The 15,127-nt window shown below is 35.7% G+C and overlaps 1 protein-coding gene across 2 annotated transcripts in view; it reads left to right on the forward strand.

The window, feature by feature from the left end:
- The window catches only part of NEGR1 (neuronal growth regulator 1), a 3,526,818-nt gene that overhangs the window by 2,458,540 nt on the left and 1,053,151 nt on the right, over positions 1-15,127 (forward strand). For both annotated transcript variants that reach the window (XM_044085807.1, XM_044085808.1), the window contains exon 5: positions 12,030-12,150. In XM_044085807.1, coding sequence (XP_043941742.1) covers positions 12,030-12,150 — 121 coding nt within the window. The remainder of the gene's footprint in view (positions 1-12,029; positions 12,151-15,127) is intronic.

Here is a 15,127-nt window from a genome sequence, read left to right on the forward strand (position 1 = left end):
TTCATAAGTGATATAGAGAGAGTAGTTTTATATATTACAGCAGTCTATTAATATAAGTATATGAGTTTAAAGTATACTAAATTGTTGTGACTAAGTATATCATTCAATTTCAGCTGCCATGTAAAAATTATGTAATATTTCACAAATGTGTTTGTTATCTTGAGAAATCTTGCATTTTTCCACTATCTACTAATGTTCCCTAAGAGAGTGCCTTAAAATAAATGTCAGATAAAGTCTCTTTACTACTTAAAAGGCAAATATAGGACTTTTAAATAACATAAAAAGCCTTAAATGACTTTTTGAATAACATAAAAACCCTAAATGGCATATGGAAGCAAAGCGGTATGCTATTATGACTTATAAAACTTTGGTATAAAAGGATTCAAAATGGTTTACAATGACAAGATGAACAGCTTAGCCTTTCTCATACAATACCTTCATCGTAAACCTTTAAATATTTGAAAGAGCAGCTTTAGTTCTCAAATGTTAATCTGTGCTGCTCAGCCATAGTCATTATGCACTTTCTTGTTATAATAATCGACTGCCCATTATAAAGATTTCTTATAAGTGTAAAACATTATATATATTCATTAGGATTGTTTCTGAACTCTAAGTGCAAAATATAACTCCAATACAATACAGTCCTGATGTTAATTAAGAACTTTTAAGGTCATGTTTGTTTCACTGCAGAACTACTTGACCTTTACCAGTAGCAGTAAAAAATCATTTGAAATAATGACTACCTACCTTTGCAAATGTATTTTGTTTTTAACCCTATAGCTTGATTTGTTTAAAAAGAAATTCATTGTACCTAATATGTTACGTGTCATAGCAAGCATGTTGTGTAACCTGTAATAACAGAAAGGCAGCATTCAAAGAAATCATGCCTGCAATTAATTTTGCGTGAAGGCCCAGGAGTAAGACACAGGTTTCACCTGTTCCATCACTTATTGTTCAAAGTGTGGCTATTTTCTGCAAGAGATCACTGAATTTGTCACTAGACAATGCCACATTCCCTTGAGAGATAATTTGTGAAACTTTTAAAATGTGGTTGATGACAAACAGTGCAGTCTGGTCATTAACCCTTCCAGTTTTGTCAGTTTCTTAGCATTTTACGGTTAAATTATTCTGTAATAGCATGGCTACAGCTATCATTGGCCTTGATTTCATCTTTCATATGTTTGCAGTTCTGACTCAGAAGAACTGGAGAGGGCACAAAGGCTGTAGCTGAAACTTGTTTGTCATATGAATCAGATTTAATATCCTCATTGTTAACATAACAAGTGAGACATAAAGGCAGGCAAACTTGCTTGTTTATAGATTGGTCCGTGTTTTAAATGGATAGATATTTTAGCTGAATGAATATTAATCTGACTTCCTGAGGTAGAGGGAGATCACAAATTGTATTTCGGGTGAGGTTCAATAAAAACATCCAAAATCATTTGTGTATGGAACAAGAACTCATACAGCACTGGGGTAATACTGTATTACTGCCTTTTTTGTCTAGCATTGCAGAATCTGCTTACCTGGAAGCAGTTTTAAGTGTTTTCTAGTATAATGTGGGTTAAATTAAACTAGGTTGTGTAGCTTTGTAGCTTAATTCGCAAAAGAAAACTGCTCCACCTTTCACATTTACATTAGAACATTGTGTCTTTCCTTCTGCTAGACTCTTTCTGTTTTATTCTGAACTGACAAATATAAAATAATCGGATTATGCTTAGTTTAATCTTTGGAATTTTTTTTCTTTATTTTACATATTAGATCAACAAAGAATAATTAAGCACTGAATATCCACGGAACCCAAATTAGTTGCAGATTGGCAAGGAGAAGATTCACATAATAAAACACTGTTGCTTATGTCAAGGGGGATAAACGGTGTTTTGCCTATAACATAATTAAAATATTAACAGCAGCTGAATTTTAAGTCACAAGAAAGATATGAGGACTGTGTTCTACCCCCTCATCTTTTCCTGAAAGATATACTACAGAAATTACCTGTTCAGAAGCAAAAGAATAATGTGCTTTTGACACCGATGGATCAGCGTTCATCCTAAAGGTAGGAGGTGTAACTACCAGCAAGAAAAAAACAAGAAACTTCATACTGAAAGGATAAAAAAATATTGGCTGCAACTTTCCAGAAACTAGAAATTGTATATCTGAAATGTACATTAATGTGAAAAGTATTCAAAAAGACATGAAGTTCATAGCTGCTCTAAAATACCTAAGTAAATATTCTCACTCAAAGTCTGCTGCTTAGTTTTATGTCCATTTAGTATACAGATATACACTACTCTGACCAGGACAGAATGTGCTCATAAGCTTCATTCTTCCGTGTTTACTTGTAAACTCAAAATAACATAAAAAGGTCAACATAAATAAGATAAAACAACATAAATAAGGGCATGAGTTACTCCATAATTGTATATGTTTATGATATTTTCAGAAGCACTTATCTATTACAAAGAATTGGAAAAGAAATCTGTCAAGCAGATTTGCTGAACCTAAATTACTCAACATACACTAAATTTGACTAATGGTTTGTTTTGTTGATTATTTCAAAGTATTGTCATATAGCTTTGCTACATTAGTTAACAGTGCCTATTGACTGACAGTAATATGTTCCAGTATTTATTTTTAACAAAATTTGTACATTTTTTTTAAAAAAGATATGCTATCATTCCCTCCATCATGCACTCCCCTTGGAAAGAATCCACTCAGAGGAGGAGGCATCTCTATGGTTCCTTTTGACTTGAGGCATTACCTAAGGTAGTTCTTTCAGAAGATGTCATCTACTTCAGATTTTAAAGCATTATTATCAGCAGACATTGATAGCCCCCCCCCCCCCCCCCACTGTCTTATCCAAAGGTTTAGTCTATCTCTCTTGTAGTTAGAAACTCTTCAGGCACCTCAATCTTTATGGCTATGGTCAGTAGTATTTTATGTTCCCCCTCATGGGGAGTTGAAATAGTATGTCATCTACAGTGTATATAATTCTTTTAAAGAACAGATAAGAATGAAATGAAAATGAGGATGTTTATACAATGAAATGAGGCCATACTCTAGGCTTCACTGCAAGAAAGAGTTCTCGATTACGTGAGATCATTTTCTTTACTGCTACACCCATTTAAAGAGATTTGTTACTTGCAAATCTATACACTACTTTCTTTGTTTAGAAAATAAATATCTTATTTATTTAAAATGTATACATTCTACATGTTGCCAGGATGCCATGTACAAATACAATATCATCTTGATTCAGTCTTTAAATCATATAATCACATTCCTCACATTCAGTCATTGAATTAAAAAGGTCAAAATCTTTCATGTTTCTCTATCAGTTTAACATAACATGAACCTTGTAGACCACCAAAACAATTGAAATGTCATACATTAGCATTAACATCAGTTTTTATTCATAACTTGTCCTATGGAATTGTTTTTGCTATTTTCGCTAATTGTTATATTTGAATTTTTCAGCTCAGAGGATTACACTTCTATTTCAAGCTGTAGACTCTTAACTTATGATATAGACAACTCCTCACATTCTGATATTTGTTATTATTATGTCATCTGTTCTTGTCCTTTGTTAATAGTAAAATCATTTTTAATTAATGACTCTTGCCTATACTGTGTCTTTGTTGTCCCTTGCTTGATAAGTCTTTTGACTTTGCAGATAATTAATTTCTACTCTATCACTGTTTTGAATAAAAGACAGATTTCTGGCAAATTTGCTACCTTTTTTCTGCCAGCTCTAGTGGTATAGATGGATAAAGCTCTGTCTATTAGCCAAACTACCCAAATTCAAATGGTGGCACAGGTATCTGGTAGAACTAGCAGGGACAGAATGGTGGGGTAATGTTCACTTACCTCTCTTGGGGGGGTGTAAATGGGGTGATTATTTGGGGCACAGGTGCAGAAATAATTTTCAGGTGGTGGTGCCTTGTTGTGAGTAATAGGGGATTGTTCTGCTAGCATACATCCCTTTCAGGTACAAGGAACATCTCAGTACTTGTACTCAATGCATGTCCCACTTAAAGTGATAGCTAAGCAAGGAAGAGGAGGATTAGGATTGGCCACTCATTTGGACATGAAGCTAGGTTGTCCCTTACTACCTGATGCCCCCAATGGAAAATGGCATAGCCCCACACATAACTGCAGTTTATTCATTGTTATATAAAGGTTTATCCATTAAAAATACATTAATACATATATGTTCGGTAAAAGCTAGTTGCAAAATGTGGGGGGCTATGCCCCCCAGACACCGCAATATGGGAAGCTGTGCCCACCACACCCCCCTTACTTAATATTCTCACTCCAGGGTTGCACTGCAGTGGGATAGGGGCTATATTTCATTTTCGACCAAATGAGCTTTCAATCAAATGAGCTTTTAGTGAAGTGGGCTGCCTGAAATCATTTTCGACCAAATGAAATTTGACCAAACACAGTAGATCCATATATATATATATATATATATATATATATATATATATATATATATGGTTTCCTATGAAACCGTCGAAGTAACATTACAGCGACTCTCGGAACATCGAGACTACTACATCGAAAGCTGACATCAGCGAAAACGAAAACCGTCGAGTTACAGAACATCGAGTTTACGGAACATGTATTACCATGACACAGAAATAGGCATGTTTCCTTTTCAGTTCCGATATTTTGGAACTCGACGGTTTAAACTGAAAAGGAAACACGCCTATTTCTGTGTCATGGTAATACATGTTCCGTAAACTTGATGTTCTGTAACTTGACGGTTTTTGTTTTCACTGATGTCAGCTTTCGATGTAGTAGTCTCGATGTTCCGAGAGTCGCTGTAATGTTACTTTGACTGTTTCATAGGAAACCATATATATATATATATATATATATATATATATATATATATATATATATATATGGGTCCTATTTGTTTTGTCGACAGTACGGTTCATCGAACCATATTTTATCGAAATTACTTTAGCGAAAGTGTATTTTGTCAAAAATTCACTTTCGCTAAAGAAAACAAAAAAAAAACATGCTGTTTGCATGTACCATTAGTTGTACATCAATGTATTCTGTTGAGGTACAACTAAGGAAACTTTTGTTGAGATTGTAGTACAGTGGGGTAAGAAAATATTCCCTTTTCCCCACTGTAGTGCGATCTCAGAGTGAGAATATTAAAGTAGGGGGGAGTGGGAGTTACAGTCCCCCCACATGGGGTTTCAGGGGGGATTTCCCAAATGCATAATACTATGTAGTGGTATTTTTTTTTTTTTATTTAGTTTTAATTTGTTTATTCCGCAAAAGTGCATTTTCGATGGAATGCACTTTGACAGAAGTGAGTTTGACAAAGTACAGTTCGATGAACCGTACTTTCGATTTAACAATATAGATCCATATATATATATATATATATATATATATATATATATATATATATATATATATATATATATATATATATATATATATATATATATATATATATATAGAGGGTCTATATTAGAACATCGAAGTTTCAGAACTTTGAATGTTCTAATATCAACCCCTAATAAGCGAAAGCTGAAAATAGCAAAGTTTCAGAAAACCAAATTCTTTCTTATTGAAAGAATTTGGTTGTCCGTTCCTGTCACTTCGCTATTTTCAGCACTGTGGTGGAAAGTTACTGATCGGGTGCGATTGTGTGGACGTGAGGGTTAGGGTGGGTTAGGTCAGTTAGGGTTAGGGCGTGGGTCAGGTAAGTGTGAGAATGTGTGGACGTGAGGGTTAGGGCGGTGTAGGTGAGTTAGGGTTATGGTGCGGGTGAGGTGTGTGTGCGATAGTGACGGACCTTAGATTTAGGGTTTGGGTCAAGGTAAGTGGGTAGATAGTGGTGTATGTACAGTTTAGTGTAGGGTTAGATGTAAGATTTTAGGTGTATGTGTGTGGATTGCTGTTTGTTTGGTGCGTTTGTGTTCTGTGTATGTGTTTTGGAACAGCAAATTTTTTCCCTAGGAAAAAAATTGCTGTTCTGAATTTTCGATGTTATCAATTTTCGGTTACTAGGGGTTGATATTAGAACATTCGAAGTTCTGAAACTTCGATGTTCTAATATAGACCCTATAGATATATATATATATATATATATGCATTAATCTTCTTTCAGCAGAAGAATACTCAGGTGCAGGCTTTCCTTTCATTTCATCATTTTCTATTTTTTCCTGCCTGAAAGCTGAATTGCTTATGAAGACAACCTTTGTTTTTCTCACATCTGCCATACAGTGGGATGTAACATAAATGACAGTTCCTCGCTTAGAGTAAACAACAGCTAATAGAACCTAAAATGTGACAGATGTATTCATTTGTGAAATTATTTCTGAATATGTATTATCCAGTTTGGAAAAAAAAAACTCATTGTGCTGTCTGATTTTATGAGTGAAGGACATGCCCTAAAAGCTGTAATAATGTCCCCCTTTTTTCAGACATTGAAAAACACTGTATAATCTAAATAGAAGCACAGTAGTTTTGTTGATTATGATGGTACATTTTGATTACTTTCCAGTCATCTGTTTTACAGTATTGATAGATCATGTAAAGCATTGTGATAAATCAGACAGAAAGATATACTGCATTTTTTTTCAAGATCTGGTAGTAAATATAACAAGTTGCATAAATGACATGTTCATATAGACAGAAGCCAAATATGTATTTATTATTGTACATTCTAAGATTCATTTCCTCCCTTTCTTGTTTACTCATTTTTCCCCAGGTGTAAACAATGCTTAATCACGGCATGGGTCACCTTAGTTATGTTAATACAGCTACATTTGATTGCTCTGTACATCACTTTGATTACCTGCATGGGTTATCAACAGTATAGGTGTTATAAAAACAATAGCAGAGTTGTTGCAGAAGAACTGGTGCAGATGTTTTCATCTGCAAACACCATAATAACTCAATCCAAAGGTCATAGAAAAAGTTAGTGCAGAAATTTGTCCTTATGAAAAAGTTTAAAAAACAATAGCAAAATACTTGTCTGAATATTTAGTTTCTGGTTATAATTCTGTATAACACCCACTGTCTTTTTTATTGATCACTTCAGTTAAACTGTTGAAATGAAATAGTGGCACAACTTTCTGCCGAAGAGAAATTTAACAGTATTGTTTTGCATATCGTGTGTCCCTAACCAAAACATTATTTTTCTCACTTTGTATCTCCATACAGTCATTGTACTGCTGTAAAGAATGTCGTTCTCTTACAAAAATCCTTAGAACTCAGGAAAGTGCAATTTTGCACCTGTTTTTTTTTTTATTTTTTGCTTTCAAGTTAAGCAATTAACTTATTTCTGATACTTTTGCAAAATGTACATATAAATAGTGCAATCTAGAGGACTCACCATCAGAGGTTAAAAATTCCAGTATCAAAGTAATGAAGGCAAATTAGATTGCATCCGCTACAAGTAGAATGGCCTAACACTTAGGTTTATAACTCCCCTAAGGACTGAGATTGAACAAATGCAAGAAATGGCTAACAGGGATGAGAAGAGCACAGATAATATATAAACCGATTTATGAGGACAAGAAAGTGAGAATGGGAAATTACAACATATTGCAGAAACTCATTGGTCCAAGCAGAAACATAATGAAAATTCATGTCACAGAGGTAATGCCTGAGTTATCAGACTATGAAAGGGCTTGGGAGGAATAGACCCAATCAAATTTATAGAGGATTGGAATAAGGAGTGTTACGTATACATTCTGTGGTACAACTGGAAGGTCAGGTGATCCCAAAACTGGATGGGAGTTCAACTATATTTTATCCGCTGAGTTACCTAATTACTCATTGCAGCAGGTTCCAGGCTAAAGAGTAGATAATTCAGGCAGCAGCTCTTCAAAAGGCACTGCTCAGGTTACTTTGTGGAGGATTTGTCTAGCATCTTGTATCAACAGGAGGACTGTTCTAGCATCTTGTATCAACATGGAATGCAGTCATTGCTAAATATGAAGAGGGATTGTGTGGTTATAAAAATGGGATACCCTGCATTTCTGAAAGTCATCCTAAATAGTTCATTTGTGTGGAGGTGCATGCCACACATATTGGCAGTCAAGAAACTCAGCCCCACAATAAATATGCAGAAATCCCAAGCTGACAAAGTGCTGATGTTCAGTATGATACAAATGAAGGCTGGTTATAGAACTCCCTTTGCAGGATTATGCAGGAGACAGACTGCTCATTAAAGATCTAGAAGGTACAAAAGGATTGGAGTGGGCCTCTGGGTAAGGTTGAGCAGTGCAAGTGCAAGTAGATGAAAAACAGAGTAAAGAGAATGGTTAACTGAAGCAGCTGAGGTAATATGGGTGCAAAACCAAATGGGTGAAGAAGGACATTGCTTGACTAGCAAAGGATGCCAAGTCATATAATAGCACATAATGACGGAATGGGTGTTGGGCAGATTTGCTCCCATTGTCCCATTTGCCTGATTGTTTCCTTTTGCTTCTCTCTGTCATCTGTTGACAATCTTCTTCTACAGAATAGTTTAGAATCAAAATTTAGAAGATTTGTTTTTTGTCAGCCTTGTTTCAAAATACCCGTAGAAGAGTAGGATGAGCAATAAAGATCCATGAAACTGAACAGTATTCATGGTGGAAGTTGAAGAACTAAGCTTCTGCCACTGAATATATATTAGGACTGGGGTTTTGATTAAAAGGGCCACACTGACTTGCTTTTATCTCTTAATATCTTTTTAATTTTGTACATGTAAGAGATGAGTGTTTGGACTGATAAGTACTAGAGCAGTTTCCAGTTTTAGCTGGATCTGAGGAACTCCAGGCAGTATAGTATAAATATGGGTGTAGAAGATGTTTTTAATGGCTGTGCAGTACATGGATAACTGTCTTTCAATTACAGTGCTTAATGTCCTGCAAACCTATTGGGATTTTGACATATATGTTTGTTATCCAAGTGAGATTAAATGGTCTGTCTGTCTATATGCTTAAATTGTTACAATGTTTAATGTGGTAAACATTCTGTATATCAGGTGGGTATATTACTATTTGCTTGTATATGGCAAGTATTAGCAGGTAAAGCTGATGTACATGCCCATGTGTCACATGGGAATACGTGATATCATCTATATTTTCTAATGTACCATTGGATATAGGGACTGAACTAGGACTGTCTTGATGGGTGCATGATAACAAAGGTTGGCACTGTAATTTGGCAGACTGGGTAACATTCAGTATGCCCAGCATTGTACTGTACTCCTAAAGAAAGGGTGAAAGAAAATTCTGCAGAGTTTAAATGAAAATATTTTCCCTAGCTTTGGTAGCCTGCATAGGTCCAATAACTAGTTGGTAGACCATGAAATGAGGCGTAGAACTGCTGTCATAACTATTGGAGTGCGGTGAGTGGGGTAGGTGAAATTACGCAATGGGATGAGGTAATTCCGATAATGAAAACTGAAGTAGAACAGATATGGACACAAGCCTGGTCCTTTCTGCTAGTGAGGCGGTAGGCTGTAGATGGACGGTTTGGGCTGCTTGGGATGGAAGAAGTAGGTGTGCTTTAGGAATGGTGTATGGAGCCTAAAGCTTTTGCTGCTTTGAAGAGCTTAAGTGGGACTTTTGGTCTCATACAAGGACCATTTAAATCATTCTTTTGGGGCAGAAGGGTGAGGGTTAGTTGGTTAAAATATAGCAACATGGGATATTGTATGTTGGCTTACCAGTTATTATATGGGAAGGGCTTCTCTTGATGTTGATTTAGAGGTTGATGTAGCTATTCTAAAAGAGCTGATACTTGCAGTTAAACTGGGTGGTTTCAGAAGAATTTTTTTTTTTTTATTATTTTGGTCTGCGTGAAGGGAGAAATGAAGTAGGAGTTCAGGTGTTTGTTGAAGATTCTTTTGGGTGGAAATATAAGGAGAAGAATGTCAGGAAGGGAGATAGAATAGATGGGGAGTTATATTCTGATGGTATGGCCATGTTAATGAAGATAAGAAGATTTTACAGTCTCGACTCTGGAAACTGATTAAGATATGAGACAGGAATGGGATAATATTAGAAGGGAACTTCATTGTGGTATTGAGACTGGTGTTGCCTCATTTATATAGTATTACTGAATTTCTTAGGTAAAATGGTTTTGAGGAATGTCATGAAGAATTTAAAACTAGCTGACATTTGATAAGAAAAATGGGTGACAAAGAAGCAATATACTTTTTCAAGGCATGACAGCTGGCAAACAAAACAATTGGATAGGCTTCTGGATGATGCAGGATTGCAGAGGAAGTAGACCAATATAGAAGTTTAGAATGAAGCTTTCCAGATTATGCAGTTGTAACAGTTAAGGTGGTATACATAAGGCTGCAAAGCAAAGGATGGTGGTGAAATTAAGGGAAGTAGATAAGGCAAACCTCTCAGCTGTACAGATTGTCACAATATGTCCAAATTTTGCCTAATATTTTATGTCCATTTTTTTATAAAATTGTGCTTTTTCTGGTAAATCAGTGACAAATTATTAAAGATTGAAGTCAGAAAATAATGAAATACATTTAAGTTTCAGACTTCTTATGATTCGGAAAATTCATGCTAATGCAAAACTTGTTACTCTATCGACTTTCTAAGTTTGTAAGAGCAATATTTAAAATCTGTCCTTATTTTTGGGCTTTTGTTCCCCCCCGCACTATTTATGTCTTTGTCCATAATTTTTGCTCTGAGAGGTTGAGAGGTATGGATAAGGGTATATCAGATTGACTTGATAAAGTGAATGATTAAACAGGTATCTGAAGAAAATAACTTTGCTAGTTTTTTTTCAAAAGCTGACAGAAAGTGTGATTGAAAAATGGAAGTCAGTGATGCTAGTTTCAACAAAAGGATAAGAGTTTCTTTTATGGAATTGACATAAACTGTGTGAGTGTATGTGTGTGTGTGTGTTTATATAGTAACATTGACAGCACGACATAACAGATTTAACTGCTAAAAAGAAAATAAGAATATAGTGCTGTGAAAGTTAGCTTTCTCTCAAAGAATATCAGCAAAAATGTCACTACCAATGTTGTAAAACACACAGACACACACACACACACACACACACACACACACACACACACACACATACACACACACACACACACACACACACACACACACACACACACACACTCACACACACACACACACACACACACACACACACACGCGCGCATACACACACACACACACACACACACACACACACACACACACACACACACGTATTTGTAGAGGGCAAGTCTCTCTGAAGCACCCTTCTGATGGGGGGGCAATTCTTCACACCCCTGAATTGCATATAAACTGAGATTGCACAAATGTGGAGATAAAAGAGAATGTGGAAACTCACAACACAACAACACAAATTGTATGACTTTTCTCCAAGTCTAGCTCTCATAACTGGATATTGACAGACTTTTAGATTTGATACTTTGAGAATCAATCAACTATCCAGTGGCACGCAGTAGGGGGTCCCTTTCTGAACTTAAAGCAGATATAACAGTAGAAACTATGACATACTGCCACAGATGTTAAAAAAGGCTATCAGGTAAGTTATACTCCTGTGCTTTCTAGGTTATCATATCAATTAAAACAACTGTTTCTTTCTGTTTTTATTTCAGCCTTAATTCAGTGATGCCACTCTCTAGTTAAGTCATAAAATCATGTACACATCATTTTTGTTTATTCCCAGTGTGTACAACTGTGTCTCATCTTTGGCTGTTATGGATTGCAAATACACTTGCATTATTCTTGCTAACCAAAGAAAATCTCATTACTGTAGGAATTTCTTTTCTAGCTTAATGAGTGCTAAATTTAAAGTAATTTATAGCAACCTATTTTCTTTATGATCAAATGAATGTAAAATCACTTTAAATAATAATTAGCAATCCAGAGTATAAGGGAATAATGTAAATATCTCATTTGATAAATATAAATAATCTCTGCATGAAGTATAATTCTGTTAAAATTAATAACACACTTAATGAATATGCTAATGTCTAACCTTCACAGAACTTGTTTTCTTTACAGTTCCTCCCAAAATACTAGAGCTGACACATTCTGGAGTAATTACTGGGCATGCAGCTGCGATACGATGTGAAACGGCAGCCGTCCCATCTGCAACGTATGACTGGTACAAAGGAGATAAGAAGTATGTTCCCTTTTATATATTTATGATCGCACATTCACTTTATAGTTGTTGCATAGCACCTTTACATTTCATAGGCATCTCTGTTAATAGTGTTGAACATGTCTAAAAAGTACCCATTCTAAAGATGTAATAGCTGCAAATTTAGCACTGAAATAATTAAAATGCACGTGGAGTATTTATATAAAGTAGTAACATTATTTATTTATTAATTAAATCATTTATTTATATTTTACAGACAATAAAGTTGCATGAACTATATATCATAAGACATCTGATTTTCCTATTAATACAGCAGTTTAGCTAAATTATGTCCTGGAACTTTTAGATTTCTTACAGAAAAAGTAAAGTGTACAAGTGTTATGAATCATAAATATTAATATAGGGTTTCAGCAAACAGACTGCATAGAAGTTCTTTTTTATTTTCTGCAATCCGTTAGGCTATAGGCATGTTTTATTTCTCTTCATACTTTTTACATTTCATAATTAGGAAGGTGGGATGAACATTCATATATATACATTTTTTTGCATGAACTGAGTTCAGTGCATCTATCAAAATATAGTAAGCAGTTTAACCAACATTTGATTTCTATGTCACTAGTACATACATGCAGTACGGTGTTATTTAATTAGCATCACATACATTTACTAGACTTATTTTGTATAAATATTTTTGAGCATCATTCAGTTGTATTCTATGAGTGCACCTTGCTGTTACACAGTGTGGAAAGAAAAATATAATTTTAGTGTTTTAATTAGAATGTTTAGATTGTTCAGAAACTAAGCATGTAATATATACTCCCTGGAATCCAGCAAAGATACAGTACAGAAGCTTTATCTTGGAAGATATCTATATTGTGGGAAGACGTTCTACTTCTTAGACCACATACCATAGAGGTTTTCCCCATACTGGTGCTTTACTCCAGAGAATAGTCTCTTTAGGGAAGCTGCATGTTAATGTAGCATTCCAAAGGAGTAACTCATGTTAATTACCCATGTGCTCTACCCTGGAAATCATCTTGGCTCATTTGCTCAGTTGAGCAATTCAGACTATTGCTTGCACAATTAAAATTTATCTTTAGGGGAATAAAGACCACTATCAAAATAAGGAGGTCACCATTTATCTTATGTTAAAGTACTTGCAATGCTGGTAAGTCCAAAGGAGCTGTGGGGTTGGAGTGTTTTAGTGTGTATATGTATGTATGGACATGTGTGGGGGCATGGATGAGGCTGAATTAATATATGTGAATGCCCATGTGTGTATGAGCATGTGTGTATGTGTGAGTGTGTGTGTGTGTGTGTGTGTGTGTGTGTGTGTGTGTGTGTGTGTGTGTATGCGCGCATCCATGCATGTTTGTGTGTGTGTGTCTGCATCCATAGGTCCCTGAGTAGTCTCAGAATGGTAGCTAAGAAGCATATGCTGAGACTGTATGTATGCACTTGTGTGTGTATGTGTGTGTGTGTGTGTGTGTGTGTGTGTGTGTGTGTGTGTGTGTGTGTGTGTATGCCTATTTCCATTTGTCTCTTTGTGTGCGTAGTAAGAACTAGACAGAGAATCATGAGTCTGTACGTGTGTGTCTGTTGGAGCATACATGCAGGTACCTATTTTCAGAAGTGTGAGTGAGCATGGGAGGGCTTGATCATGAATGAGTGGATTTGTTAGTATGAGAGTGTCTGTCTGTGTCTTTGTGTCTGAGTATCTACATGTGTGTAGATTTGGGTGTCTGAATGTATGTGTATATATGCATGTAGGGAATGCCTTTGTTAATGGGCTGCTAGGGAGAATGCTAGCTCTGTCAGCTTGAACAAAACAGTGTTCAGTTCAGAGACCCTGCAATGAGCTGCTGATGAGGTGTTTCGTAATGCAAATATTACCATGCCTGTCTACATCATGCTACTTAAACAATCCATGTTGGCCAAATAGCACAGGTGGAGAGAAATTCTCTACGTTCCAGGGATACGTTCATGCATAGAAGATGTGTTTTACCATCATGAGGTGCTAGCATGCATTATTTTACTAAGTATATGTATTCTGAAGTAGGAGCTAATTTATTCTTAAGGGGTGTGACCTTCTTGACCATTTCTAGGATTCTCACAGTTACTTGGTTAGATCTTAAGAGTGCAGGTTTACTAGTATTATGGTTCTTCTCCGTACATATAGTTGTTTATCTATTTTGCATCTGTATGTTGATTGGTGGCTGGAATATGTAATGCAAGGATATGGCTAATACTACGTGCTATTGTAAGGATGCAGCAGGTAGTCGAGTCTCATGGGCCAAAATGAGATCAAGTGGCAGTACAGCATCATAAGCTAGACATAGAAACATTGTATCAATGTAATGGTGTAAACACATACAGTAAGGCAGAACTTAATATAACATGCTTACTGAAAGACAGAGTGTGATTGTAACAGATACAAAAAGTGATATGTTTATTGGGGTTCCTATTATGTTATTGAACTTCAACAAGTTTGAACCCTATATGGTCAAAACCATATAGTCGAACTTACTGAAGTTAGAACAAAAAAAAAGAGATGCAACAGTAAAACCCCCCTGCACCCTGCAAGTGGGGGGCTGCACCCCCCACACTACCCGCTCTTTAAATATACCAACTCCGAGACCACACCATAGTGCAGAAAGGGAATATGTTTGAAACTTCGAACACAACAATATCGAACTTGTCTGTTTGAAGTTTCAAAACTTCGAACACAGAAAAAAAGATGCAATAGTAAACTAACTGTTGCATCTTTTTTTTTTCTGTGTTCAAAGTTTTGAAATTTCGAACAGACAAGTTCGATATTGTCATGCTCGAAGTTTCAAAACTTCGATCACGTAATAGGAACCAGTTTATTGTGACCATTTCAGAAAGGTGGACTAAATATGTAAGAGGACAAGCTACTAAGGCAAATGAAGACCATGTAAGTGGCACATGCAGAAATGAGAGTTGGAAAAAAAATATGAGGCACACCACTCCTGCCATC

Source organism: Protopterus annectens, chromosome 10.part0 (genome assembly GCF_019279795.1).
Source record: "Protopterus annectens isolate FY-2018-M chromosome 10.part0, PAN1.0, whole genome shotgun sequence".
NCBI lineage: Eukaryota > Metazoa > Chordata > Ceratodontiformes > Protopteridae > Protopterus > Protopterus annectens.